The following is a 27,090-nucleotide window of genomic DNA, read 5'->3' on the forward strand; positions in this document are numbered from 1 at the left end:
ATAATTAAAAGATAATTTGAATCTTTTCATAAACTTTTTGAAGTACATTCATACATGTAAACAGAGCACTTTGAATATGTTATCCCACTGCCTTTTGACTTCTGTTGTTTCTAATGAGAAGTCATTTGTTAATCTTATTGGGGTTTGTCTATTCTTTGGCTTGCATATAGTCTCTACTGATCTATTTCAAGTTCACTCATTTTTTATTCTTCCAGTTTAAATCAATCTACTGTTGAGGCCTTTTAGTGGTAATTTCAGTTACTATACTTTTCAACACCAGAATTTCCATTTGGTTCTTTTTTATACTTTCTATTTTTTATTGGTATTCTCTATTTGACCAGACATTGTCATCATACCTTCATTCTTTAATCATTGTTTTCTTCAGTTCTTTATATGTATATGGCTAATTTGAAATCTTTGCCTGTTATTTTGTTGTTATTTGTTTCTTGCTTTTTTGAATTCTTTGCCTGTTAAATCAACATCTGGTTGCTCTCACAGGCAGTTTCTGTTGCTTGATTTTTTTTGCGAGTGTATGGGTCATACTTTCCTGTTTCTTTGCAAGTCTTATGAATTTTTTGAACAGAATATTTTAGATAATATGTTGTAGCAACTCTGGGTCCTCCTCTCGCCCACAGTTCTTCATTGTTATCTGCTTATTTACTGGATTATTTTATTGAAGTCTGTTTACTCAACCCCTGGCCCTGTGAAGTCTCTGATGCTCCTCAGGGGCACAACCTTGGATATGCCCACCATCACCCTGGAATGAGATTAGTGTTTGAGATTTTGTCTGACCCCAAGAGGCTCCTGCCTGCTATCTCTTTCCCTAGTTCTGTCTGGCATGTTAGCCAGCTAAGGCTTGAACTTCTCCACACTCAGTTGCAAATGTGGTCAGTTTTATTGCGGGGGAGAGTTGGGGCCCTCTATTCTATGGTCTGCCTCTCTCCCGGCGGGAAAAACAATTTCTGAGCCACTGCTCTGGTGCAGGGGATGGAGACAATGGTGTGTTTCCCTTTGAGTGGCAGCCTCAGGTCTCCTAGGTTTGCCTGTCCTGGTATAGAAGCCCCACCTCATGAGTTGGGGTCGGGGCAATCAAGGTCTTAGTATTCTTGGTGGCGCCATATCCTCTAAGGCATATCCTCCATCCCATGATTAGGAGTTGGGTGGAAGAAGCAAGCCTCACATCTCACCACAAAGACCAGGAACTTAGCCTCTGCAACAGGTAGCTGGGGGCAGGATGAGAAATGCTGACATCCTGCTCCTCCCAGGAAGAAAAGCTTCCAACTAGGAGCTGGGGGAAAGGGAGCTCTGTGTTCTTGGCTGCAGCAATCTTATGTGAGATCTCTGTTGGAAGAGGAGATGAAGGGAGTGGGTCCAGGTCCAAATACCACAGACTCTCACTTTACTTACTGAGTTTTAGTAGATTTTCTTGAATAAATGCTTCTTTTTTCGTTGTATGCTCTTAGGACCATTTCCAGAAACTTTAAATGGCTGTTTGGGTTTTTTTGGTTTTTTGGTTTTTGGTTATTTATTTATTTATTTATTTAGGCAGCTGGCCAGCATGGGATCAGTTGTTTTTTTGATCAAAATAACTTTTACCAGTTTCACTGGAGAGTGGATCTGAGGATCTCCTCACAATGTCTTGCCAGAAGTGGAACTCTATAAACTTTTTAGCATAGAGTTGTGTTGCTGTTACTCATAAGTGCTCAGAGTGGCCTTGTAATTGGATTTCTACCTCCTCGGTAGTTTTTCAATAGCTTAAAGGCAGTAGCCCTGACCTTTGTTCCTTGTGAAATTGTGGTAGCCCCTAGTAGCATTTTATGTTGTGACACATACAAGAATGTCAGTCACTGACCACATATCACTTTCTTTTCTAGTTGACATTTTCAGCACTTCCTTCATGACTTAAAATGTTTAACTGTGTCTTCCTTTTTTCTTACATTCTAGTGGTGGTGTGTTCCCAAAAGGGCAGTGCCTCTTTTTTTATCTGTCATTGGCCACACCCAGAGAAGGACACTTGAGCCTTTAGAAGTCTTAATGCAGGACTAGCCAGTTAGCTCACTTGGTTAGAGCTCAGTGTTGATAACACCAAGGTCCAAGGGTTCGGATCCCTCCTGACCAGCTGCCAAAAAACAAAAAGAAGTTTTAGTCCAAAGGATTGTTAGTGCTTCACAACATAGGAGCTTTCTATAACATTCCGTATGTTGTTTTTCTTTTCTTTCTTTCTTTCTTTCTTTTTTTTGTGGCTGGCTGGTACTGGACCTTGGTGTTATCAGCATCACATTCTAACCAACTGAGCTAACCGGTCAGCCCTATATTGTTGTAATTTTAGATTAGACTACCTGTTTAGGAGATGGGGATAGGGAGAGAGTGAGAAAGGGGGACAGGGGGAAGCAGGAAGAAAAGCAGTGTGGTCATGCTTTTAAAGGTGGGCTATGCCTCACTTGTTCTTTCCTCAGCCAACAGTGTCTCATGCCTTTTAACCTTGGCCCTTGACAGCTCTGCCTTCACAACTGTTCTTTCCTTTTCTGCTCCTCCCTTATTGGGGATCCCTGGCTGGTGACAGCCCTGTGGCTGTCCCCCTTTGTTTTGGTGCACAGTGGACATGTAGCCACATCTGAGGCTCCAGCCAGTGCTGTACCACTCATCCTCTGTGGCTTGGCTAAGGCGCTAATGTGTGGCCTCATCCAATGTTTGGCACACTTTGTATTGGAGGATTTGATAGTACCCTTCTCCCAGTACTCTAGGTCATTTGAGAATGTTCTTGACAGAAATTATTCCATTTGTGTGATTTACCTTCTGCTACTCCTGGGATCTGTGGTACAGTGTTGACTGTTTCATTCAGTGTTGTTCTCTTTCCCAGGATGCTCCAGGATGAAACGCCATAGGCCTCTCAGCGGCAGTGACAGTTCAGAAGAGAGTGAGTAGAACCGGCTGGCGCTGTTAACCTCTATATCTATACCCCTCAAAGATTTCTTCTTTGACTTGAGGATAAGCAATTTTATGCTTCCCTCAATGGTTAAAAGATAATGTTTCTGGGAAGGAAAGTGAGGGCATCGTTTTTCTTACTCATTTAAATTTTGTTAGAGAAAGATAAATTAGGTAGAAGACTTGATTTTGTATGGCATACAACATTTTGTTTTTCACTGTTCATTTACTTAAACAACAAAAGTCAAACCTAGTAATGCCTTAACAGAACTTCTCTATAAAGGAAGAAAAGTAGGAGAGCATAAATTGTAGGCTCTGGTTTCTAATTGTGGCTCAAGTACTAAATGTTTGACTGTGGGTCAATCATCATTTGTAAAAGGCAGCAACCTTATTAACAGTAGCCTTTGGGGAAGTGCTGAAGGATATAGATTACTTGCTCCACATTTTTCGTTTTTCCAGTTGTTTTTTCAGATACTTATTCTCCAGGTGGAACATGAGTTGTGTTATTCCAAAATATTTTGAGGTATGATTTCACCAAATCAGATCTTCTCAGCCTTAGCATTGTTGAAGCTTTTACACTCTGGAAGGTCAGCTATAAATGTTAAACTCCATTATGAGGCTCTTTTGGGTGCAGTTTAACTGTTCTCTTCAATGGTATGAGATTTCTGTGGTAATCTCCATCATATCTTTCATATTCTCTTGGATGACATCTAGTTTTATAGCATTTAGTTATGTTAGTGGGTAATACGTCTCAGTATTTTTTTCTAATTATCTTTTGCAGGTCCTTCTACTTCCTTTACTTCTGCCTCAATGTATAGGAGCAAGTCAAAAATTCCAAATGAACACAAGAAAACTGCTGAGGTGAGATCAGATACTCAATTTTTAGATTAAAAAAAGACAGATAGTTGCCTCCTGCCCACGTACCTATAATATCCAGAATCTGAAGATGTGAAGAGTAAAGTATGTGCCAGTGAATAGACTTTTTTTCTGATGAACTTGTTTTCCAGGAAAGATTCCATTTTCTTTCCCCTTTAGGAGAACAATAATCTTCACACTGTGATTTTATTTTGGTTCCTGGCTTTAGAACATTCCTCCCCTAGCTGGGAAGTCAGAGAGCTGTACTTGGGGAATTGGGAATGATCCAGAGATCTTCTGGCCTATGATTGGAAAGAGCTAAGTTAGCAGGCAGGAGATAGTACAGGAAGGGATAGGTGAGGAGGTTGTGGATGGAGAAGGGAAGGACTAGGTTAGAGATCTGGGCTGTGCTCTGTGACGGATCCTCACAGCTTTCAGAGCACTGCTGGCCCAGGAACAATGGGTCACTCTTTGTGCGACTGATCATCTTCTGCCCCAAGGGCAGCAAAGTGCCAGGGTTGCACTTGCTAATGGTTTAATGGATCCTACATACTTTCCTCTGTCTGTGATAATTAAATGATGAGAAACTGACCTTGACCTTGTGTATCTTTCTTTCTTTTTTTTTTTGGTGGCTGGCCGGTATAGGGATCTGAATCTGCAACCTTGGTGTTTCAAGGATGCTTTCTTACTGACTGAGCTAACTGGCCAGCTCCTGTATCTTTATTTCTACTATGAGTAGGCTTCCTTGGCTGTAAAAGAAAGGAAAATGTATTAGTTATCTATTGCTGCATTACAAATTATCAAAAAATTAGTGGCTTAAAACAGCACACATTTTATTATTTCAGTTTCTGTGAGTCAGGAATCTGAGCACAACGTAAGTAGGTTCTCTGTTCAGTCTTTCAAGGCTGTAGTCACTGTTCTGACTGGGATTTGTTCTCATCGGGAGGCTCTACTAGGGAAGAATCACTTCCAAGCTCATTTAGGTTGTTGGCAGAATTCATTTCCTTGTAGCTAGAGGACTGAGGTCTCTGTTTTCTTGCTGGCTTTTGGTGGAGAATCACTCTCAGTTCCAAAGGGCCACTCACTTACACTTCCTTGCCCCATGGCCTTCTCTGTAGGTCCTCTCACAACATGGCAGCTTACTTTTTCAGAGCCAGTGAGGGGAGTGTATTTCCCTCTAGTCTGCTAAGATGGGGTCGTATATAATAAAATCATGGGAGTGACATTTCATCACCTTTGCTATATTCTGTTGGTTAGAAGCAAGTTATAGGTTCCACCTGCCCTCATGGAAAGGGGTTACTTTCCTCATTGGGAGTTAATTTCGTGTGTGTCCACCAGTGAGCATTTCTCCCTTCATACGAAGTTGCTTTTCATTTCCTTTTTTTTTACCAGGGATCTTTCTGGGAGTGGTAGAATATCAGCATATATTTATATGTGTCTGCCATACAGAAAAACTTAGGGAATATTATGTACATAAACAGGAGTGGAAGAAATTTCCTACCTATCCAAAGGAGGCTTTGACTATGGAATGGTGAGAAAGAAAACTTGCTACCTTCTCCTTTAGTGGGACAGCTGACCCTAGGACATAAAGTAACTCGAAGGTCTTGAGGTCTTCTGCCTCCAAGTCAGTGGGAATAGCAGTTGTCAACATAACGTGGACATCATCGTACCTACTTTTCATAGCTACCATTTACTGAAGTTTTATGTATCAAGAGCTTTACATTAGATAATCTAATTCTTTCCTAAATTTAAGCAATTATGAGACTCTAGTTGGACGTTTGTTAAATTAAAATACAGATTCCAGATCCACCTCACCCTGTGACACTGGCGAATTAGTATGTCCAAGGGAGGAACGTGGGATCTGGTTTTTAAAAAGTGACTCAGGTGATTTGTATGATCAGGCACATTAGGAAAATAATATACTCTTGTTTTGTTTCCCCAGTAACACTATAAGGTAGGTACTGTTCTTTTTGCAGGTGATGAATCTGAGGCTCAGAGAAGTTGTTACTTGTCCAGGGTCATAATAGCAGAGCTGATATTCAAGTTTTGATTTACCCTGATTCCTGCTTTATTAACCAGTACAAATTGGATACATTATGCAGGATACTAGAATTGTTTAGTAAACATTTGTTGAAACTTTGGCAGTTAAGAAATATGGGACAACAGCAGTGTTTTCTCATGAGTAATTATAATCAAAGTTTCCGTAATGAGAGGGTAGCAAAACGCAAGAATAGAGAGAACAAATGCCTGGATTCGAACAGGGGCTGGGAACCCAGGCCGTGAGGAGAACATGGAAGGAACCCTTGGTGGAAAAAAGAGAAGTAGAAGCAAGTAGAAATTGGCAGAGGTGACAAGCACACATTGCCCACAGGTGAGGCTGAGGGCAGACTTCAAGGAGTCAGGTGGGACCACTGTGAATTCTTTCTTCCTATTTGGCTCTTGAAACTGAGGCAATATTGCCTTTTGCTGCTTTTGTCAGAACGCCAGTTTATGTCCCATTTCTAATAGCAAGGTATCACTTTTCTGTCAATTTCTGGTTTTCCTGGTTCTACTTGCTGCCCCTGTTTGCGTCAAACAGTGTTTTAAGGTTCACTTAAGAAATGAAAATAATTTCTTGTAATGGGTAAACAGGAACAAAACAAAATTAGACTACATTTTTTTTGTTTTATTTCATAGCCTTAGAATTGAATGGAATCTTCAAGGGCCATCTTAGTCTAGCCTTCTAACTACAACCCATACGAGCCCTGATATAAGAAAACGTATTCCATTTACAAAAAGGAACTCCAGATACTTGTATAATTAAACATAGTAAACTTTTCTCGTATTTCATCTTTTATGTCAATTTCTATTTGTCTGGAATACTTAGGGAAATTGAAGATAACTTATCTTTCTTACTCAATATTTCTGAAAGCTATTGTTTTATCATCTAAAACACTAGTGGTCACCTAGATATAGCCTTGTGGTTTTTTCTAATAAACTTTTTATTTTGTGATAATTTTAGATTTACAGAAAAGTTGCAAAGATAGAACTGAGAGTTCCTGTGTATCCCACATTCAATTTTATTTTCCCTGAATGTTAACATCTTGCATTGCTGTAATAGATTTGTCAAAACTAAAAAAAAAAAACAGTATTGGTGCATTGCTATTAGCCAAACTCCAGACTTTATTGGGATTTCACCAGTTTTTCCATTAATGTTCCCTTTTTGTTCCAGGATCCAATCCAGGGTACCAAATTACATGTCTCCCCAGTCTCTCTGGTCTGACATTTTCTCAGTTTTTTCTTGTTTTACATTACCTCAACAGTCTTGAAGATTCCTGTCAAATATCCTGTAGAATGTTCTCCAGTCTGGGTTTGTCTCATGTTTGTCCTATGATTAGATTGGAATTATGGTTTTGGGGAAGAATACAGCAGAGATGAAGAGCCCTTCTCATCACATTCTATCAGTGAGCCTGACATTTGGTTATTTATAAGGTTTCTCCATCGTAAAGTTACTATTTTTCCCTTTCAATATTCTGTTTTTTGAAAGCAAGTCACTAAGCCTGGCCGACCTTTAGGCAGGAATTAAGCTTCCTCCTGAAGGGAAAAGTTATTTAACTTATATTATTTGATAATATTTTGTAAGGAATATTGTCTCTTCTCCCCCATTTAAAAAAGTTATTTAATTTATTTATATCCATATAGACTTGTGTATATTTATTTTATACTTTGGGTTATAATCCAATACTACAGTAACTTATTATGTTGCTCAAATTGTTCCATAAATCGGTGAAATCATCTCTATTATTTTTCTCTTTTTAATTTCATTGATTTCTATTCTTATTTTTATTCTCCTTGTTTTGGGTTTATTTGGCTCTTTTTCTAAATTCTTGATGTGTGGGTGCTTGCATTATTAATTTGAGATTTTTCATCTTTTCTAATACAAGAATTTTAGTGCTATAAATTTTCCTTTAAACAGTGTTTTAGCTGTATCCCATTAATTTTGATATGTTTATTTTTATTTTCATTCAGCTTAGTGTATTTTTTATTTCCCTTGGCCTATGGATTCTTTAGAAGTGTGTTGTTTCATTCCCAGTGTTCAAAGACTTTCCTGCTGTCTTTCTGTTATTGATTTCTAGTTTTAGTCCGTTTTTGTCATAGAACATAGTCTGTGCTTTCAGTTCTTTTACATTTGTCAAGGTTTGTTTTATGGTCCATGATATGGTTTATCTTAGTGAATGTTCCATGGGCACTTGAAAAGAATATGTATTCTGGTATGATTTGGTTTAAGTCTGTCAGTTTACTATTTGTTTTCTATTTGTTGCCTTTCTTTTTTGTTGTTGTTATTGTTCCTCTGTTTTATTTTCTTTCTTTCTGTGGGTTACTTGAACAATTTTTTAATTTCATGTTGATTTATCTGTAGTAACTTTGAGTAAATATCTTTGTACAGATTTTTAGTGGTTGCTCTTGGTATTACCTTTTAAATACATAACTTACCTATCTACTGATCTCTACATTTTACCACTTTACATGAATATAGAAACCTTACCACCATTTAGGTCTGTTTATTGGCCCCCTCCCACCTTTATAATATAATTTTCTCTACATGCATTGAGAACCACATTAGACAATGTTATAATATTTGCATCAAACTTTATTTAGAAAACTCAAGAGAAAGATAGTCTATTATATTTAACCATATTTGTACTCTTCTTTCTTTATTCCTGATGTTCCAATTTTCCTTTTTTGTTTATTTCCTTTCTGTTTGAAGAACTTCCTTTAGCCATTCTTTTAAGGTAGGTCTACTGTGATAAATTCTCTTGGTTTTCCTTCAGCTGAGAATGTCTTGATTTCACCTTCATTCCTAAAGGATGTTTTTGCTCAATATAGAATTCTGGCTTGATGGTACTTTTCTTTCAGCACTTGGAAAATGTTGTGCTACTCCCTTCTGGCCTCCATGGTTTCTGATGAGAAATCTGCTCTCATTCAAATAGTTGTTTCCTTCTAGGTAATCAGTCATTTATTTTCCAGTTGATTTCAAAATGTTCTTGGTCTTTAGTTTTCAGAAGTTAGGTTATGATGTATCTGGGCATGGATTTCTTTTGATTTATCCTGTTTAGGATTTGGTCAGCTTTTTGAATCTGTAGATTTATATCTTCCACCAAGTTTGGGAAATTTTCAGCCATTATTTCTTCAAATATTTTTTCAGCTCCACCTTCTCTCTTCTCTCCTTTTGAGACTTCAGTTGTGTGAATGTTAGGTTATTTGTTATTTTCCTACAGGTCCCTCAAGCTCTTTTTATTTTTTTCAGTGTATATTCTTTCTATTGATCAGATTGAATAATTTCTCTTCACTGGTTTTTTCTTCTGTTAATTTCATTCTTCTGTTGAAACCTATCCATGAGTTTATTTCAGTTATTGTATTATTTCATTCTAAAATTTCCATTTAGTTATTCTTTATATCCTCTGTTTTTTTGCTGAGACTTTCTATTTTTTTGTTTATTTCAAACCTGGTTGTAAATTTCTCACTGAAGCATTTTTATCACAGATGTTTTAAAATCCCTGTCAGATAATTCTTTTTTTTAATTTTAACTTCTCAATATACATTGTATCCTTTACCCATTCCTCTTTCCCTACACCCTCTCTATTCCCCTCCCCCCAACATCATATCTGTTCACTTGTTTTAACAAGTTTAAGGAATCGTTGTGATTGTTGTGTCTTCTTTTCCCCCACCCTTTATTTGTTTGTGTATGTATGTATGTATGTATTTATTTATTTTTAGCTCCCACAAATAAGTGAGAACATGTGGTATTTCTCTTTCTGTGCCTGACTTGTTTCACTTAATATAATTTTCTCTAAGTCCATCCATGTTGTTGCAAATGGTAGTATTTCATTCTTTCTTATAACACAGTAGAATTCCATTGTGTGGATATACCACAGTTTCCTTATCCACTCATCTGATGATGGACATTTGGGCTGGTTCCAACTCTTGGCTATTGTAAATAGTGCTGCAATAAACATGGGAATACAGGTATCCCTTTGGCATGATGATTTCCATTCCTCTGGGTATATTCTCAGCAGTGGAATAGCTGGGTCATACAGTAGATCTATCTGTAATTGTTTGAGGAACCTCCATACCATTTTCCATAAAGGCTGCACCATTTTGGAGTCCCACCAACAGTGTATGAGAGTTCCTTTTTCTCCACAACCTCTCCAGCATTTATCATTCTGTCAGATAATTCTAACATCTGTGTCATCTTGGTGTTGGTGCGTGTTGTCTTTTCTCATTCCTGGTTTTTAGTATGATGAGCGATTTTCTCTTATACCCTGAACTTTTCTGGTATTATGTTATGAGACTCTGAGTGTTATTTTAAATCTTCTGTTTTAGCAGGTTTCTGCTATAAACAGGCCAGCAGGGAAGAAGGGTGCTGACTCTTTACCACCAGTTGCAGAATTTCTGGGCTTCCTGTTCTAGCTCTGTTATCTCTCTGGGAAGCATGGAGTAGGGGATATCATTACTACTTGACGGGAATGGAAATCCCCTCCGTGTTGCCACCACTGATGGGGGTGGGGGTGTGGTAAGGGGTACCACATTACTGATGGGTGGTGGTGATAGCCCAGGCTCCCTACCCAGTCTGCTAATACCACGTTGAGGAGGAGGGGCGCCTCACGTTGCTAGGTGGGAGTGGATGTGAAGGCCTCTCAGGTGGTGTCCATTGACACCACAGTAGTCACACCTTTTAAAAAAACATTTTTAACATCTTTTTTGAAATAAAATTCCTATAGCATATAGTTCACCCATTTAAAATATATTATTCAGTGGGTTTTAGTATATAGTCACAAAATTATGTAACCATCACCACAATCTAAATTTAGAACATTTTCATCACCCCAGAAAGAAACCTCCTACCCATTAGCACTTAATCCCCAATCTCCCTACCCTTAGCCCCTGGCAGCTCCTCATCTACTTTCCATCTCTATGGATTTGCCTTTTATGGACATTTTATATAAATGGAATCGTACAATATGTGGCCTTTTATGTCTGCCTTCTTTCATTTAGCATGATGTTTTCCAGGTTCATCCATGTTGTAGTGTGTATCAGTACTTCGTTGTCTTATGACCAAATAATAGTACATTGTATGAATATACACATTTTGTTAATCCATTCATTGGCTGATGGACATTTGGGTTGTTTGCACTTTTTGGGTATTATGAGTAATTCTGCTATGAACATTCACGTACAAGGTTTTATGTGGATATGTTTTAAATTGTCTTGGGTAAACACCTAGGAGTAGAATTGTTGGGTCATATAGTAACTCTATTTAACCATGTAAGCATTTGAGAAACTGCCAGGCTGTTTTCCAATGTGGCTTCATCGTTTTTCAGTCCTACCAGCAATGTATGTGGGTGTTTGAAATTTGTTATTGCTATGGACACCAGAGACTTCAAATTCTTTTAATGACCTTGTTTTTGTTTTCCCTCTTGGCTTAGGGTCTTTTTTGTACTTGTCCTCAGAGAGATTCTGTCTCTTGCAGCTCTCCCAGCTGTTAGCCACTGTTATTATCACTGGAGGCTTAAGCATGGTGGTGTAGGGTATGGGGGAGGGACAGCATTCTCTGATCTGATTAAAACTAAGTCTTTGGAGCACATAGTGGTCCTGTGTCTGGGGGTGGGGGAGGTGGTGTTCATGGGTAGAGCTTTTTGCCACTGCCCCCACTCCCTTATCTGCCTGCAGCAGATATCCTCTGGGGTCCTTAGTCTTTGTCCTCAAGGTTCTCCCTCCTATAGATTAAGGATTTTTTTACTTTAGGTAACACAAGGGAGGCTGAGGCTGGGTGATTTTCCCTCTCCCCAGCAGTAGTGAAATTACACCATTGCCCTCATTTGATGTCCTTCTCCTGCAGATGAAGCCTTTTGTTCAGTAAGGATGCCAGCGTACTAAGCACCAGGGACCAGACAGAAGCACTTGGGGAACTTTCTCCAGGTCCCTCCACCTCCATCTTCCCTGCGTGAGCCTATTTTGGTTCATTTGCTGCCTTTCCTGCATTTTTCCTCTTGTAAAGATGGGAGTTCCTTTGTCTGACTCTCCACAGATCTGAGATGAAACCAGAAGTCTTAAGCCTTTTGTTTTTACTAGGAGTTAGTCATTGAAGTGCAACATAAATTATCCTTTTTGGTGGGGCTTAATTGGCTGCATTAATAGATATACTAAATACCAAAGAAAATATGTATCAGTGAGATTCCTGTGCATTTTCCCCCACCACCAAATTATCCTCCAGAAAAGTTTCGTAGGGGTGTATGAATTCCATGTATGGTTCAGGGGCTTTACATATCTTCTGAAAATCATATGCAGATTTTTAAGGGTATGTTCTTGTGTATATTTTTCCCCTGAGCTAGTAGCCTTCATCTGATTCTCGAAAGGGCCTATACTCTTAAAGATTTTTTAAAAAACAATTCTTTAGAAAAAGCACATAGTGCTAGATGACCAATTGGAGTGTATTAAAAAGACTTCATTCTTTCTCAAAAGCCAGATATTTTCACCTAATATTAGTCTGGTCTGTAAAACCTGTCAACCTATCTTAAAGGTTTGAGTGTATACCATCTATAGGCCTGGAGTCTCATTTATTATTATCCGAGACGTTCATAGCAATAGAGTGAACACTCATATATTTTAATTCAGTGGAGAACAGTATATAGCCTTAAGTGTAGAGCCTGTTTACATCATTTTACCTGTATTTCAAACAAGCTTGACTATGGTTTTCTAACCTACAGCAGATAAAAAGTACTAAGCAGCAAATGCATATTTATTGTGCAGAAAAAGGACATCAAGGGAAGGGAGAATAACCTGCAAAGCAAACCTCAAATGCCATCTCACTTGTGAAAATTGACCCTATCTCCAAATCAGACTCAATCGTTTCCTCCCCATTACCTCTGTTTGGTACAGGGTGAGGGGAATAATCCAACTTACCTAAGCAACCCCAATGTACGTTGCTTTATGGTAATTGATGTTTCAGTTGGTATCAGCCCATAGCCATCAAAATGTTCTGTTTATTTTTTATAAGAAACCTGAGAATTATTTTAAACTATTCGAAAAATATTTTCATGAAAAATACTTACATGATTTTTTAAAGTTTTAAATTTAGAAATTGAGTAAGCTTTAATTCATGCGAAAAAAATCAATGCAGGATACAGTGTCTTAACAATACTGGGTACCTTTGTTATTATATGAGAACAGGCTTTAAGGGTTTTAGGCATGGTATTTTTTGTTAAGTTTTCTCTGCTTTTAAGTGGTTGATTCTTCTAGATAATGTGAAAATGTTTTGGGGCATTAAGATTGTATAATTATAGTTAAATCCTTTTTATTAAATGTAGTTACCATCTTTGTAGCTGCTTTGTGCTTTGGAGGTGACACATTAGTTTGTGGTCAGTTATATATAGTTTCAGATTTAAGTGAATATGAATTAAAATTGATCAGTCTCTCTGCTTCATTCACATCGACCAGACAGTATTCCCCTTTGTGTTACAGGAAGTAAATGTTCTGGCTTTTTCCCTGAAAAATATCACACAACGTTTAGACTAGCTGTGCTTTAAGAAACTGCTCACTGAGAGATGTTAATGAGAGCAATAAAAGCCAGAGTTGTCCATGAAGGACATTTTCATTTTGTGGCTCTAGCAGGTTAAGCATTGATGTCCTAATTGAATTCATAGTGAGGCCTTCTTTGTTTCTGCAAGCATCTGAGAGGCCAGATGTGCATACAGTGTTGGACTTGGCATAGCTTCTAGACTGTATGTTAGCCTGTGAATCCCCTCTTTGACCATAAATGAGCAGTTATCTGGTAAGTACAAAGCCTTTTTGTTTCAGGAACTTTTGGGGAAACTACCAGTGCATATAAAATAGGCACACAATTAAGAACTTGTAAAACTTTTCAACTTTATTACCTAGAAAGGTCAGTGTCGACATCCAGATCCCTCATTCATGATCTTTAACAACAAATAGCCATGTTTTATTTTGTAAAGTTTCTGCATTACCTTGTGGCCTCTGGAGTGTTTGTTAAAGTTCTTGAAAGGGCTCTTGCTTGGTAACCCTGTCTTTGTGAGCCAAACCATGCACATTTTAGTTGAGCCATGAACTCACATCTCTCTTACCCCATCAACAGTTACTTTATGGACTGGACAGAAGAACTCAGCCATCAAGGAAAGCTGAGACGATGATGATAGTAAAATAACTGCATCTAACGTTTACTTAGCAATTGTTATGAGCCCAATACTGTGCAAAGCCCTTTATACAAGTTTCACCCATTCGTGAGGTGAGTGTTGAGACAGAATTTAGATAACTTGCTAAAAGCTACCAAGTGGTGAAACCAGTAGACCAATCCAGGCATTTTGTCCCAGAACCCATATTCCTTTCCTTAAAAAATTTGCCTGGTTCAAACATCAAACTATGAAACAAAATACATTCAGAGAGATCTAACTATTATTTCTCTGTCTTCCCTGTTTTCTTCCCCCTCTACAGAGATAACCATTAAGTTTTTGGTTTATTCTTTTATCATTTATTTATGAAAATATTTACAAATACGTGTATATGTGTGCCACTGTATAAAACTTTCATCACTAACCAGAATACGCTGTAGCTATTTTGTTTATATTACCTTAAAAATGCCTTTTCTTATCAGAAGCAGGTTCATGAGATCAGTCTGGTAAATATATTTCATATCACTTTGTAAATATCTGCCTGAGTGCTAAATTTACATTCCCATCCCCTCTTCAACATTTTATGTTCTGCCTCATGCTTAAGATATTTGAGTTCTATAGCAAGGTAAGGCAGATTCTTGTAATCTGCCTTGAGTAAAAATGCTTCTCTAGAAAACTTGGATCTGATGCTGTTTAATCTGGCTAGCTTGTAAAATTAAAATCAGGCTTATCATATGAGTCTACACTTTTTCTCTAAAGGGGAAAGGAAAATTATGAGAGTCAGTGGATTTAGCTTTCATTTGCTTAAGAAAAACAGGTATGAGTTGGTTGGTGTTTTGCAGTTCTGGATTTCCCAGACTTGCCTGTTCTTGGAGGTTTGGTATTTCTGAAGCCATTGGCAAGGGTCAGATTTCATTGGCCTCTGCTTTTATATCTCTTTGTCTATAGTCATCAAGTTACTCTTCTGTTCAGTAAATATGTGTATTAGTTTCCTAGGGCTACCATAAAGATTACCACAAACTAGGTGGCTTAAAACAACAGGAATTTATTCTCCCATGGTTCTGGAGGTGAGAAGTCCAAAATCAGCCAGTCTGCACTCCCTCCAGAGGCGTTAGGGGAGATTCCATTCTTTGCCTCTTCTCCAGCTTCTGGTGGCTCTCCGCATTCATTGATTTGTGAATCAGTGAATCACTCCAATCCCTGCTTCGATGGACACATTTCCTTCTCTTCTGTGTCAAATCTCCCTCTGCTTTTCTCTTGTAAGGACACTTGTCAATGGATTTAGGACCCACCTGGATATTCCACAATGATCTCTTCATCTCAAGATACTTAATTACATCTGCAAAGACCCTTTTTCCAAGTAAGATAACATCCACAGGCTCCAATAATTAGAATGTGGAAATATCTTTTGGGGGGCCACCATTCAACCCACTATAATGTTTGCAGGGTACTTAGGAAACTATATAGAACAGATTTTCATAAGCAGTTATGTCAAGTGTGAAAACATGGCTATGCTATGTGATTAGATGGTGTGATATTATTAAGCTCAAAGCATCATTTTGCAATCCATTGATTTATTTTATAAAAAGTATCACTTGGAAAATAATATTTTAGGATGTTGACAAATATTTGGCTCTAGTATTCTTTCCAGATTTCCCACAGGGTTTCCCACAGCACTGTCTTTCCCCAAAGACAGTAGTGTAGCACAATTGTAAATTGCTACCACTACTTAACCACTGGCTCATTAAAGGCACTCCAGTAATTTTATGAAAATAGATCAAAATGGTGATTGTGTCCCTGAGAACACTTAGTTCTGTGTAAAACATGTTAAATGGATATGTCAGTGATCTCCTCTTACCCACTATATAAAGCATTGTGGAATAAACACCAGTTTTTGTCTCCTGTAGACTTAGCTTTCTCCCTGTATAGCACCCAATTAACTTTAATTGATCAGAATTCTTGGCAGGAAGGTCATTTTGTTGCCACCTGGCCACCATCATATTTAAGGTAGATTTCTTTCTCTATTTGCTCTGGTCACATTATTAAATCTTAGTCTTCCCTAAGTAAAACCAACAAGTATTTGCAGAGTTGTCCCTGCAAAGTAGCAAATGGAATTAGCAAATGGAATGAGTCCTTATTCATTTAAATGACATCATTTGTTTATGTGATAGTTCAGCCCTATACTCTGTGAAATGATGTCAGTTTAAATAGAACTGCACCCACTGAGAATTAATTGATTTATGAGAGCATGCTTTGTGCCTCCAATTTCATGTTACCTCAAACTTGGACAGTGTTTCTCCTCAGAGAACCTTTATGAACATTAAAAGCTAAAATGTTTGGGCCGGCCCGTGGCTCACTCGGGAGAGTGCGGTGCTGATAACACCAAGGCCCCGGGTTCGGATCCCATATACGGATGGCTGGTTCGCTCACTGGGTGAGCGTGGTGCTGACCACACCAAGTCAAGGGTTAAGATCCCCTTACCGGTCATCTTTTAAAAAAAAAAATAAAAAAAAAAATAAGCTAAAATGTTTACCTAATAGCATCTCTTCCTTTGATCTTCTTGAAATGTGGGCACATTTATCTTCAACCTGTAAGTGGTCGTTGGGTTGCTTTCCGAGTAGAGACTAGGTGAGGTATAGACTAATGTATGTATGTATGCCTTTATGTGAAGGTGTATTCCCTCATTTCTTGAATGTTAACTGGGCTTTCATCACTGAAATCATTGCCAGATAGCTTAAGAATTGATTATGTACTTTTTTTGTTTTTGTCGAGGGTTTGATTTTATTTTATTTTTTTAAATTTTATTTTGTTGATATACATTGTGGTTGATTATTGTTACCCCTTACCAAAACCTCCTCCCTTCTCCCTCCCCCTCCCTCCCCCCAACAATGTCTTTTCTGTTTGCTTGTCTATCACTTCAAGTAATTGTAGTTGTTATACCTTCTTCCCCCCCTCCCCCCGGTTTTGTTTTTTTTTTGTGTGTGTGTGTGTGTGTGTGTGTGTGAATTTATATATTAATTTTTAGCTCCCACCAATAAGTGAGAACATGTGGTATTTCTCTTTCTGTGCCTGACTCTTTTCACTTAATATAATTCTCTCAAGGTCCATGCATGTAGTTGCAAATGGCAGTATTTCATTCGTTTTTATAGCTGAGTAGTATTCCATTGTGTAGATGTACCACATTTTCCATATCCACTCATCCGATGATGGACATTTGGGCTGGTTCCAACTCTTGGCTATTGTAAAGAGTGCTGCAGTGAACATTGGGGAACAGGTATACCTTCGACTTGATGATTTCCATTCCTCTGGGTATATTCCCAGCAGTGGGATAGCTGGGTCATATGGTAGATCTATCTGCAATGGTTGAGGAACCTCCATACCATATTCCATAGAGGCTGCACCATTTTGCAGTCCCACCAACAATGTATGAGAGTTCCTTTTTCTCCGCAACCTCACCAGCATTTATCGTTCAGAGTCTTTTGGATATTAGCCATCCTAACTGGGGTTAGATGGTATCTCAGTGTGGTTTTGATTTGCATTTCCCGGATGCTGAGTGATGTTGAGCATTTTTTCATATGTCTGTTGGCCATTTGTATATCTTCCTTAGAGAAATGCCTACTTAGCTCTTTTGCCCATTTTTTAATTGGGTTGCTTGTTTTCTTCTTGTAAAGTTGTCTGAGTTCCTTATATATTCTGGATATTAATCCTTTGTCATATGTATATTTTGCCACTATTTTCTCCCACTCTGTTGGTTGTCTTCAACTCTGTTAACTGTTTCTTTTGCTGTGCAGAAGCTTTTTAGTTTGATATAATCCCATTTGTTTATTTTTCCTTTGGTTGCCCGTGCTTTTGGGGTCGTATTCATGAAGTCTGTGTCCAGTCCTATTTCCTGAAGTGTTTCTCCTATGTTTTCTTTAAGAAGTTTTATTGTTTCAGGGTGTATATTTAAATCCTTAATCCATTTTGAGTTGATTTTAGTATATGGCGAGAGGTATGGGTCTAATTTCATTCTCCTGCATATGGATATCCAGTTATCCCAGCACCATTTGCTGAAGAGGTAGTCCCTTCCCCAGTGAATAGGCTTGGTGCCTTTGTCAGAGATCAGATGGCAGTAAGTGTGTGGGTTGATTTCTGGATTCTCTATTCTATTCCATTGGTCAGTGTGTCTGTTTTTATGCCAGTACCATACTGTTTTGGTTATTATAGCTTTGTAGTATAGCTTAAAGTCAGGTAGTGTTATGCCTCCAGCTTTATTTTTTTTGCTCAGCATTGCTTTGGCTATGCGTGGTCTTTTATTATTCCATATTAATGTCTGGATAGTTCTTTCCATTTCTGAGAAAAATGTCATTGGAATTTTGATGGGGATTGCATTGAATTTGTATATCACTTTGGGTAGTATGGACATTTTCACTATGTTGATTCTTCCAATCCAAGAGCATGAGATATCTTTCCATCTTCTTGTATCCTCTCTAATTTCTCTCAGCAGTGGTTTGTAGTTCTCATTATAGAGATTTGTCACCTCCTTGGTTAACTCAATTCCTAAGTATTTTATTGTTTTGGTGGCTATTGTAAATGGGCAGGCTTTCTTGATTTCTCGTTCTGCATGTTCACTATTGGAGAAAAGAAATGCTACTGATTTGTGTGTGTTGATTTTGTATCCTGCTACTGTGCTGAAATCATTTATCAATTCCAACAGTTTTTTTGTAGAGGTTTTAGGCTGTTCGATATATAGGATCATGTCATCTGCAAACAGGGACAGTTTGACTTCCTCTTTTCCAATCTGGATGCCCTTTATTTCCTTCTCTTCTCTGATTGCTCTGGCTAGTACTTCCAACACTATGTTGAATAGGAGTGGTGAGAGTGGGCATCCTTGTCTAGTTCCTGTTCTTAAAGGAAAAGCTTTCAGCTTTTCCCCATTCAGAATGATATTGGCAGTGGGTTTGTCATATATGGCTTTAATTACGTTGAGATACTTTCCGTCTATACCTAACTTATAGAGGGTCTTTGTCATGAATGACTGTTGAATTTTATCAAATGCTTTTTCAGCATCTATAGAGATGATCATATGGTCCTTGTGTTTGACTTTATTAATATGGTGTATCACATTTATTGATTTGCGTATGTTGAACCAACCTTGCATCCCTGGGATGAATCCCACTTGATCGTGGTGAATAATTTTACATATGTGTTGCTGTATTCTGTTTGCTAGTATTTTATTAAGGATTTTTGCATCTATATTCATCAAGGATATCAGCCTGTAGTTTTCTTTTTTGGTTATATCTTTACCTGGTTTTGGTATCAGGATGATGTTTGCTTCATAGAATGAGTTTGGGAGATTTGCGTCTGTTTCAATCTTTTGGAATAGTTTGTAAAGAATTGGTGTCAATTCCTCTTTGAATGTTTGGTAAAATTCTGCTGTGAATCCATCTGGTCCTGGGCTTTTCTTTGTTGGGAGTCTTCTGATAACAGCTTCAATCTACTTTATTGTTATTGGTCTGTTCAGATTTTCTACGTCTTCACGGTTCAGTTTTGGGAGCTTGTGTGTGTCCAGAAATTTATCCATTTCCTCCAGATTTTCAAATTTGTTGGTGTATAGTTGTTTATAGTAGTCTCGAATGATTCCTTGTATTTCAGATGAATCAGTTGTAATATCACCTTTTTTGTTTCTAATTTTTGTTATTTGAATCTTCTCTCTTCTTTTTTTGTTAGCCATGCTAATGGTTTGTCAATTTTATTTATCTTTTCAAAAAACCAACTTTTTGATTCATTGATCTTTTGCATTGTTTTTTGGGTTTCAATTTCATTAAGTTCTGCTCTGATCTTAATGATTTCTTTCCGTCTGCTAACTTTAGGTTTGGATTGTTCTTGTTTTTCTAGTTCTTTTAGGTGAAGTGTTAGGTTGTTCACTTGCCATCTTTCCATTCTTCTGAGGTGAGCATTTAATGCAATAAATTTCCCCCTTAATACTGCTTTTGCAGTATCGCACAGGTTTTGGTATGATATATCATTATTTTCATTAGTTTCAATAAATTTTTTAATTATGTCCTTTTTTTTCTGTTCTTGAAAGGCAGAATCACAAAACTGAGGTTGCCACAGCCATTTAAGTCATGTTTTCAGGTTGGTGAGCACATTTCTGTGCCCTTTAGTCACTCAGGGGCCCACTGAACCAGAAGATAACACAAGTCCAAGTTGTAGCTGTACCCATAACATCATCCCCTACCTCTGACATTTGAACTTTCCACACAGCTGGGGCTCCCTTCCAGGGAAGGGGTTTGGGCTCTCACTGGGAGCCTCTTGGCTACCACAGTACATTTATCATTCCTGTTCTCCTCACCCCTGAGAAGTTCACTGATAGCCAATAAAATGGATAAACCAGATAATGGAAGGTTAAAAAAGAAAATGAGACTAAGGGCATTTTTAAAAGTTCCTAGTATAAAGATAACAACTAGAATAAAACTACAAACCTTCCTAAATTAAAAAAAAAATTATAGATTAAAAGAACAAAGAATACACATCTGGTAGAGAAAGAAACAAGCATAGCAGATATAACATAATATACATGATTATAAAATATGACAGAGTTGAGACCAAACATATGAGTCATACCAATAAACATGAATGGGCTTAACACCTATTAAAGAAAATGATTTTCATTTTGGCTCACAAAACAAGGCCCTACTATATGTTGTATATCAGAGCTCACCTAAAACAACTCTTCAGAAAGGCTAAAAATAAAGAGATGGACAAAGATATACCAGGAAAATGGAAATGAAATAGCAGCAATAGTAATCTTGATATCAAAGTAGAATTCAAACCCCCAAAACAAAGAAGACTTTTAATGCTAAAAGCTACAATTCACCATGAAGATATACTTCTGAATATTTATGCACTCAATAACACAGCAACCATCTTTATAAAGCAGAAATGATGGGAAATGAAAGATGCAGGGAGGATAGAAACACACCAGTCATAGGAGACTTTAAAACACCTCTTGCAGCATCAGACAAATTAAGTGAACAAAAAAATTAGGAGACAGAACTTCTAAACATAAGCAGTAAGGTAGATCTGACAAATATCTATCAAACTCTACACCTTGATTTTAGAGATAATAGACAATACATCTTCTCAAATGCCTATGGTACATACACAAAAGATGATCAAATATTAAGTCACAGAAAACATCAGTAATTTCTATTAAGTAGAAATGTTATAAACAACACTCTGATCACAATGCAGTAAATCAGAAATTATCAACAAAAACAGAAAGGTCCTTCTACATGGAAATGTAAAAACCTTCAATTAAACAGCTCTTGGGTGAAAGGGGGAAATACAAACTGAAATTATAGATTTTTAAGATAATGAAAATGAAAACATATCTCAGATGTTTGTTTCATATCATATGTTATATGATAAGGAGGCAAACATTGTTCAATCTACTCTTTAAGTTTTTCTACAAAGAAATAAAACACTTTAATTCTCAGTGTTTCTAATGTTTTCATTAGAGTACACTAAATATTCTATTTTTTTCATTTTTCCATATATTTATAGCCAGCAGTAAGAGAATTTCTAATGCTTTGACAAAAATGTTTAAAGGTCACAAAACAATCATAATTTTCCCCATTATTAAGATTGCTTTTCATGGTTTCAGTGTGCATTGTCATTTTTATGGTCCCACACTGCTGTGCACAGTGGGACTATCTGTACTTTGTAGGCCTCTGTGTAAATAAATTTGAAAACCTGGAAAAGACAGATAACTTCCTATGGAAATACAGATTATCAAAACTGACCCCATTAGAGGTAGAAAGCTTTGAAGAGATCAATTTTCATAGAAGAAGTAGAGAAAATTATTAAGGATCTACCCCACAAAAGAAGCACCAGGTTCAGATGATTTCACAGAGACCAGATAGTCACAGTAATTCTCACATTATTTCACAGCTTTAGAAAGGAAGGAAAATGTCCTAATTCCTTTTATGAAGCATACGTAATACTGATACCTAAACATGATAAAGACAATACGTGAAAAGAAAACTACAGATTAATATCATTCATGAATATGATATACAAATAATAAAATATTAGAAAACAGAGTATAATGTACTAAGAAAATGATATACCATGACCAAGTGGCATTCATCCCAGAAATGCAAGTTTATTTCAGTATTAGGAAATCTAATAATATCATACAGTGTATTAATATATCTAAGGAAAAAATTATATATCAATATTTTCATTTACACTGAAAAAGCCTTTAACAAAATTCAACACCCAGTCATGATAAAAACATTAAAGAAAATAGTAACTGTAAGATACTTTCTTAACAATACAAAATATATATACACCATGGTCCTAAACCTAGTGTTTTATTTGATGAGGAAACACTTTCCTCATTAAATTTCCACTAATTTCAGAAAGAAGACAGGCATGCCCACTATCTCCATTACTATTCAAAATATTAGAAGTATTAGCCAATGCAATTAGACAAGAGAAACGAATTCGAGATATAAGACTAGGTAAAGAAAGATGCAAAACTATCTGCAGATGATATGGTAGTATATCTGGAAAACTGGGGGAAATCAGTGATAAACTAAAGCAATAAAAGACTTTGGTAAGGTAGTAGGATATGAAGTTAACATATACAATCAGTACCTTTTATATTAGAGGACATAAACATGCCTGAGGCATGTTGTAGTGTTAGAAAGTAAGGAATTGTTCAAGAAAGGATGGGACATGTCAAAAGAACACAGGCACCAACCTGAAAGAGCTCCCAATGGCCAAAGGTGGAACAACAGTATAACAATACAGACAGTCCCTGGACTTAGAAAAATCGTAAGTCAAACTATTCTACTTTATGATGGTGTGAAAGTGATGCACATTCAGTAGAAACTGTACTTTGAATTTTGATCTTTTCCCAGGCTAGTGATATGCAGTATGATACTCTTTCGTGATGTTAGCAGAGGCAGCAAGCTGCACCTCCTAGTCAACCACGCAATCAGGAGGGCGAACAACCAATACTGTACTCTAAAGTGTACTCTGTTCACTGAGTTACATGAGATATTCAGCACTTTATTATAAAATAGGCTGTGGTTAGAAGATTTTGCCCAACCGTAGGCCAATGTAAGTGTTCTGAGCATGTTTAAGGTAGGCTAGGCTAAGCTGTGATGTTTGATAGGTTAGGTGTATTATATGTATTTTCGACTTAACAGTATTTTCAACTTAAGGTGGGTTTATCGGAATGTAACCCCATAGTAAGTTGAGGAGCATCTGTCATTCTGGATTTTACCCAAAGAATAAGGTAGATATCTACAACTCTATAATGATATAAATAATTGAATAAATAAATGAGGGAGAAGGGACAGATCTTTCTTAGACAGGAATTTCCACTAATAAATGTAGAAGGAGTAATGGAAATAGAAAATAACCGTTAGAATACCACAGTAATAATTGTTGCAGGCAAGATATCCACCAGTGGATGCTAAAATTAGTCCATGGCACTTTGAGGAAAAACAGAATATTTTTATAATTTCAAAGTATCTCCTCCAAGGTATTTAATTACAAAGGGTAATATATAGTAGCCTAACAGTGGAGAAAACCAGCAAGACACTACCTGAACCAAGTGATCACCAGTAATAAGACATAAACATCATAATGGAATGAGAAGGGCACAGCATCATTTCTGTGGTATTCTTGCCAAAAAAATTCATAATCTCAATCTAAACACAAGAAAACATCAGACAAACCCAAATTGGAGGGACATAGTACAAAATACATGACAAGTACTCTTTAAGAGTGTCAAGATCAGCAACATGGATGAGCTTGGAGAAAATGTTAAGTGAAATAAGCCAGGCACAGAAAGAGAAATACCACATGTCCTCACTTATAAGTGGGAGCTATGAAACGAAGAAAGACAGTAATAAAATGTTGAACTTTCAGAAGGAGAGAACAGACCTATGGTTACTAGAGGTGGGAAAGGGGGAGGGAGAGGGGAGACAGGAAGTAACTGAGTAAGGGACGTAAAAAGTAATTACGATTTGTAATGATAAACATACTAATAATACTGATTTGATCATCACATACTGTACACAAATACTGATAGGCAACTCTGTATTCCACAAAAATGTATAAATAAAAATTATAAAATAAAATAAAAGGGGGAAAAAGTGTCAAGGTTGTGAAAGACGAGGAATGACTGAGAAACTGTCCAGATTAAAGGATATTAAGTAGAAATGACAGTTAATTGCAATGTGGAATCCTGGATTGAATTCTGGAACAGAAGGACATTAGGAGGAAAACGAGTGAAATTTGAATAAAGTCTTTAGTTAATAGTATTAAAGCAATGTTAATTTTCTGGCTTAGGTAATTGTACTCTGGTTATGTAAGATGTTAACATTAGAGGAAACTGAAGGATATATGGGAACTGTACTATTTTTGTAGCTTTTCTGTAAATCTAAAATTATTTCTAAATAAATAATTTTTTAAATAAGGTGATGACTAAATAATTATAAGTTATCAGTGGATACTTGTTGCTTAATTTAAGAGAGTTAAGGATTGTTTGTTTTATACAAACAATATAGTAACCTATATTGTTGATTTAAATTCACAGAGCTCAAGAAAATAATTCAGGAAGGACTCCTTTACCCTTTATTAAATCCAGAATAAACTGGCTTCCCTGTCAGTACTTCAGACCTTTCCAAACAGAAGCTGATCTGGCTATTTAGGAAGTCAGAGATGTTTCTATTTTTGGAAGTAGAGAGTGGGTGGAAGTGGTCTTTTTAAGAGGAGAAATTAAATGGTTTTAGTTCCATAGTAATGGTCTTCTCAAGGTATATGCATTATCTTCCAGGTGTACCGGAAAGACCTCATCAGTGCCATGAAAATTCCAAATTCTCGGCACATGAATCCTGACAGCTATTACCTCTTTGTGGATACATGGAAGGAAGAATGGGAAAAGGGAGTCCAGGTACCAGCCAGTCCGGACTCTGTTCCACAGCCTTCCGTCAGGTATTTGCATGTTTGCACCTTTGACTTACAGAATGAATGCTTTCAGGGTTATCTGTGTGCTGCTTGGGGAGAAACTTAGAGTAGCTAATTATATATTGATAATACAAAGTCACATACCATGTTCACCAATTCATTCAGACCAGTGGCATATTGTACCAGGTTATGATAGGTCAGTAAAGTCAAGCTCATTTACTTGGCATAGTATGTGCCCATTCATAGGATGAAACTGAAGTCCAGTCTGAAATTATGATAAGGTTTTGGAGACCAGGATTTCCAAACCTGACTCAACAATCAATAGCATTTATTAATCTTCAAAAAGAAACAGAGCATTAATTAATTATATAATGCCCATGGGAAGTTGCTTCAGTATTGTGGGAGTCTCACTCATAGTGATGGTATCTATAAATAGAGGGCCAAAATAAAGAGTTTGTAAAATGCATAAATTGAGATGAAAGAGGATTACTGGAATAATTGGATTGACTAAAACCACATAGCCTTCATTTACAAAGACTTGAGAAGAAAGATGAAGTAAGAGAGGGCTTTGGTTTTGTGGAAAGAGGAGAGAATGACTTTTTTGTCAGAGGAAGTAGTAAGTTCAGCTCCTCAAAAGTAGTGACTGATTTTGGAAGCCATTTTTTCTTACTGGTCTTTGTGTTCCCAGTGCCTTACACAAAGGCTGGTATGGAATAAAATGTTCAGTACGAGTGAATGAAGGAATGAATGAATAGATTGTAGAGCACCAGATAAAGGTGCTGGTGGGACCTGCTGGTTACTGTGAGAAATTGTAGATCTCATTGTATATCTGTGTATCTCTACTACGTGTTAGGTTCTTAAAGGGCAGAGATAACATCCTTGAATTCTCTGCTCTTAGCACCAGGTCTTTAGGACCTAGTCATGCTCCAGAAGCGCTTGTTGAATTACTTCTAGAAACCTAGGCCATCCCACTCACAAAGAAGCTGTTTATGCTCTGTTAAGGAAAGCTCCACAGCCTTGCTCAACACATGTCCTGAGCCCTCACTAGCTCAATCATCACCGCCATCTGCTGCTTTCTAAAAATCAGAATAGCATCATGAATGAACAAAAGAGTCAGACATTTTCATGTCCTTGCTGTTGGTATTTTTATATATAACTGTTAACAGCCCTGGTGCTGAGCTGACCATCACCATTCCATTGACACTCCAAAGATTGTTGAGAGTGACTAACATCTTGACTTTGGTCTTGTTGGTAAGTCAGTATCAATTGTCTACTCACTGAAGGTGATTTTAATCTTTCAGGTTAAGTGGAAAATATCCCGTGTACCACTTTAGAAATGGTATCTATCTGATGAGTGAGCCATAGATAAGTAGGGTGACAAGAATGGAGCAACAGTTTGGGAACAGTAATTTTAGGGACTAAAAGAGTTAGCTTGTTCTCAAATGAAGAGACATGAACTCCCTAATTCATGAGACTTCAGTGCTCTGATATTTTCTCTGAGGGTTTAATTTCTGAATTTAATGGAAATGATAGTTTTGTCAGCTTCCTTGGATTTCCCTTTTGGCTTTCAATATGAGTCAACCATGTTAGACACTCGACTGGTTTAGGATTAAAACTTTACGTTTAGGGCCGGCCCATGGCTCATTCGGGAGAGTGCGGTGCTGATAACACCAAAGCTGCAGGTTAAGATCCCTATATAGGGATGGCCGGTTAGCTCACTGGGTGAGCGTAGTGCTGACAACACCAAGTCAAGGGTTAAGATCCCCTTAATGGTCATCTTTAAAAAAAAAAAAGAAAGAAAGAAAAAAGAAACTTTATGTTTGGAATACCTAATCTCCTCAACTGCAATTGCTTATAGCAGCTACTCTTAGCTATCATCATTTTGCAGGGGTCAAACTGTGTCTTATGATTTTCACTTTTTGGATTCTGTAGACCATCTTAAAAATTAAATCCTTGCAGAAATAGAAATACTGCAAGTCCTCACTCATAAGTGAGAGCTAAAAATAAATAAATTAAAAAAAAACAGAAGACACAACAATCACAATAATATGTTGAACTTTCAAAAGGAGAGAACAGAACTGAGATTACCAGAGGTGGGAAAGGAGGAGGGGGAGGGAGGGTTAGCAAGAAATTGGTAAAGGGCCACAAAAAATGATTACATTGTGTAATGCTG

The 27,090-nt window shown here is 37.2% G+C and overlaps 1 protein-coding gene across 4 annotated transcripts in view; it reads left to right on the plus strand.

Annotated features, from left to right (window-relative positions):
• Positions 1 to 27,090, plus strand: part of JADE3 (jade family PHD finger 3) — a 133,972-nt gene that overhangs the window by 62,764 nt on the left and 44,118 nt on the right. For 2 of the 4 annotated variants that reach the window (XM_063083551.1, XM_063083552.1), the window contains 3 exons: positions 2,861 to 2,917; positions 3,707 to 3,786; positions 24,787 to 24,944. In XM_063083551.1, coding sequence (XP_062939621.1) covers positions 2,872 to 2,917; positions 3,707 to 3,786; positions 24,787 to 24,944 — 284 coding nt within the window. In that variant the 5' untranslated portion in view covers positions 2,861 to 2,871. The remainder of the gene's footprint in view (positions 1 to 2,860; positions 2,918 to 3,706; positions 3,787 to 24,786; positions 24,945 to 27,090) is intronic. The other 2 variants (XM_063083553.1, XM_063083554.1) reach the window with 2 other exon arrangements.

Source organism: Cynocephalus volans, chromosome X, assembly GCF_027409185.1.
Source record: "Cynocephalus volans isolate mCynVol1 chromosome X, mCynVol1.pri, whole genome shotgun sequence".
In the NCBI taxonomy this organism is placed as follows: Eukaryota; Metazoa; Chordata; class Mammalia; order Dermoptera; family Cynocephalidae; genus Cynocephalus; species Cynocephalus volans.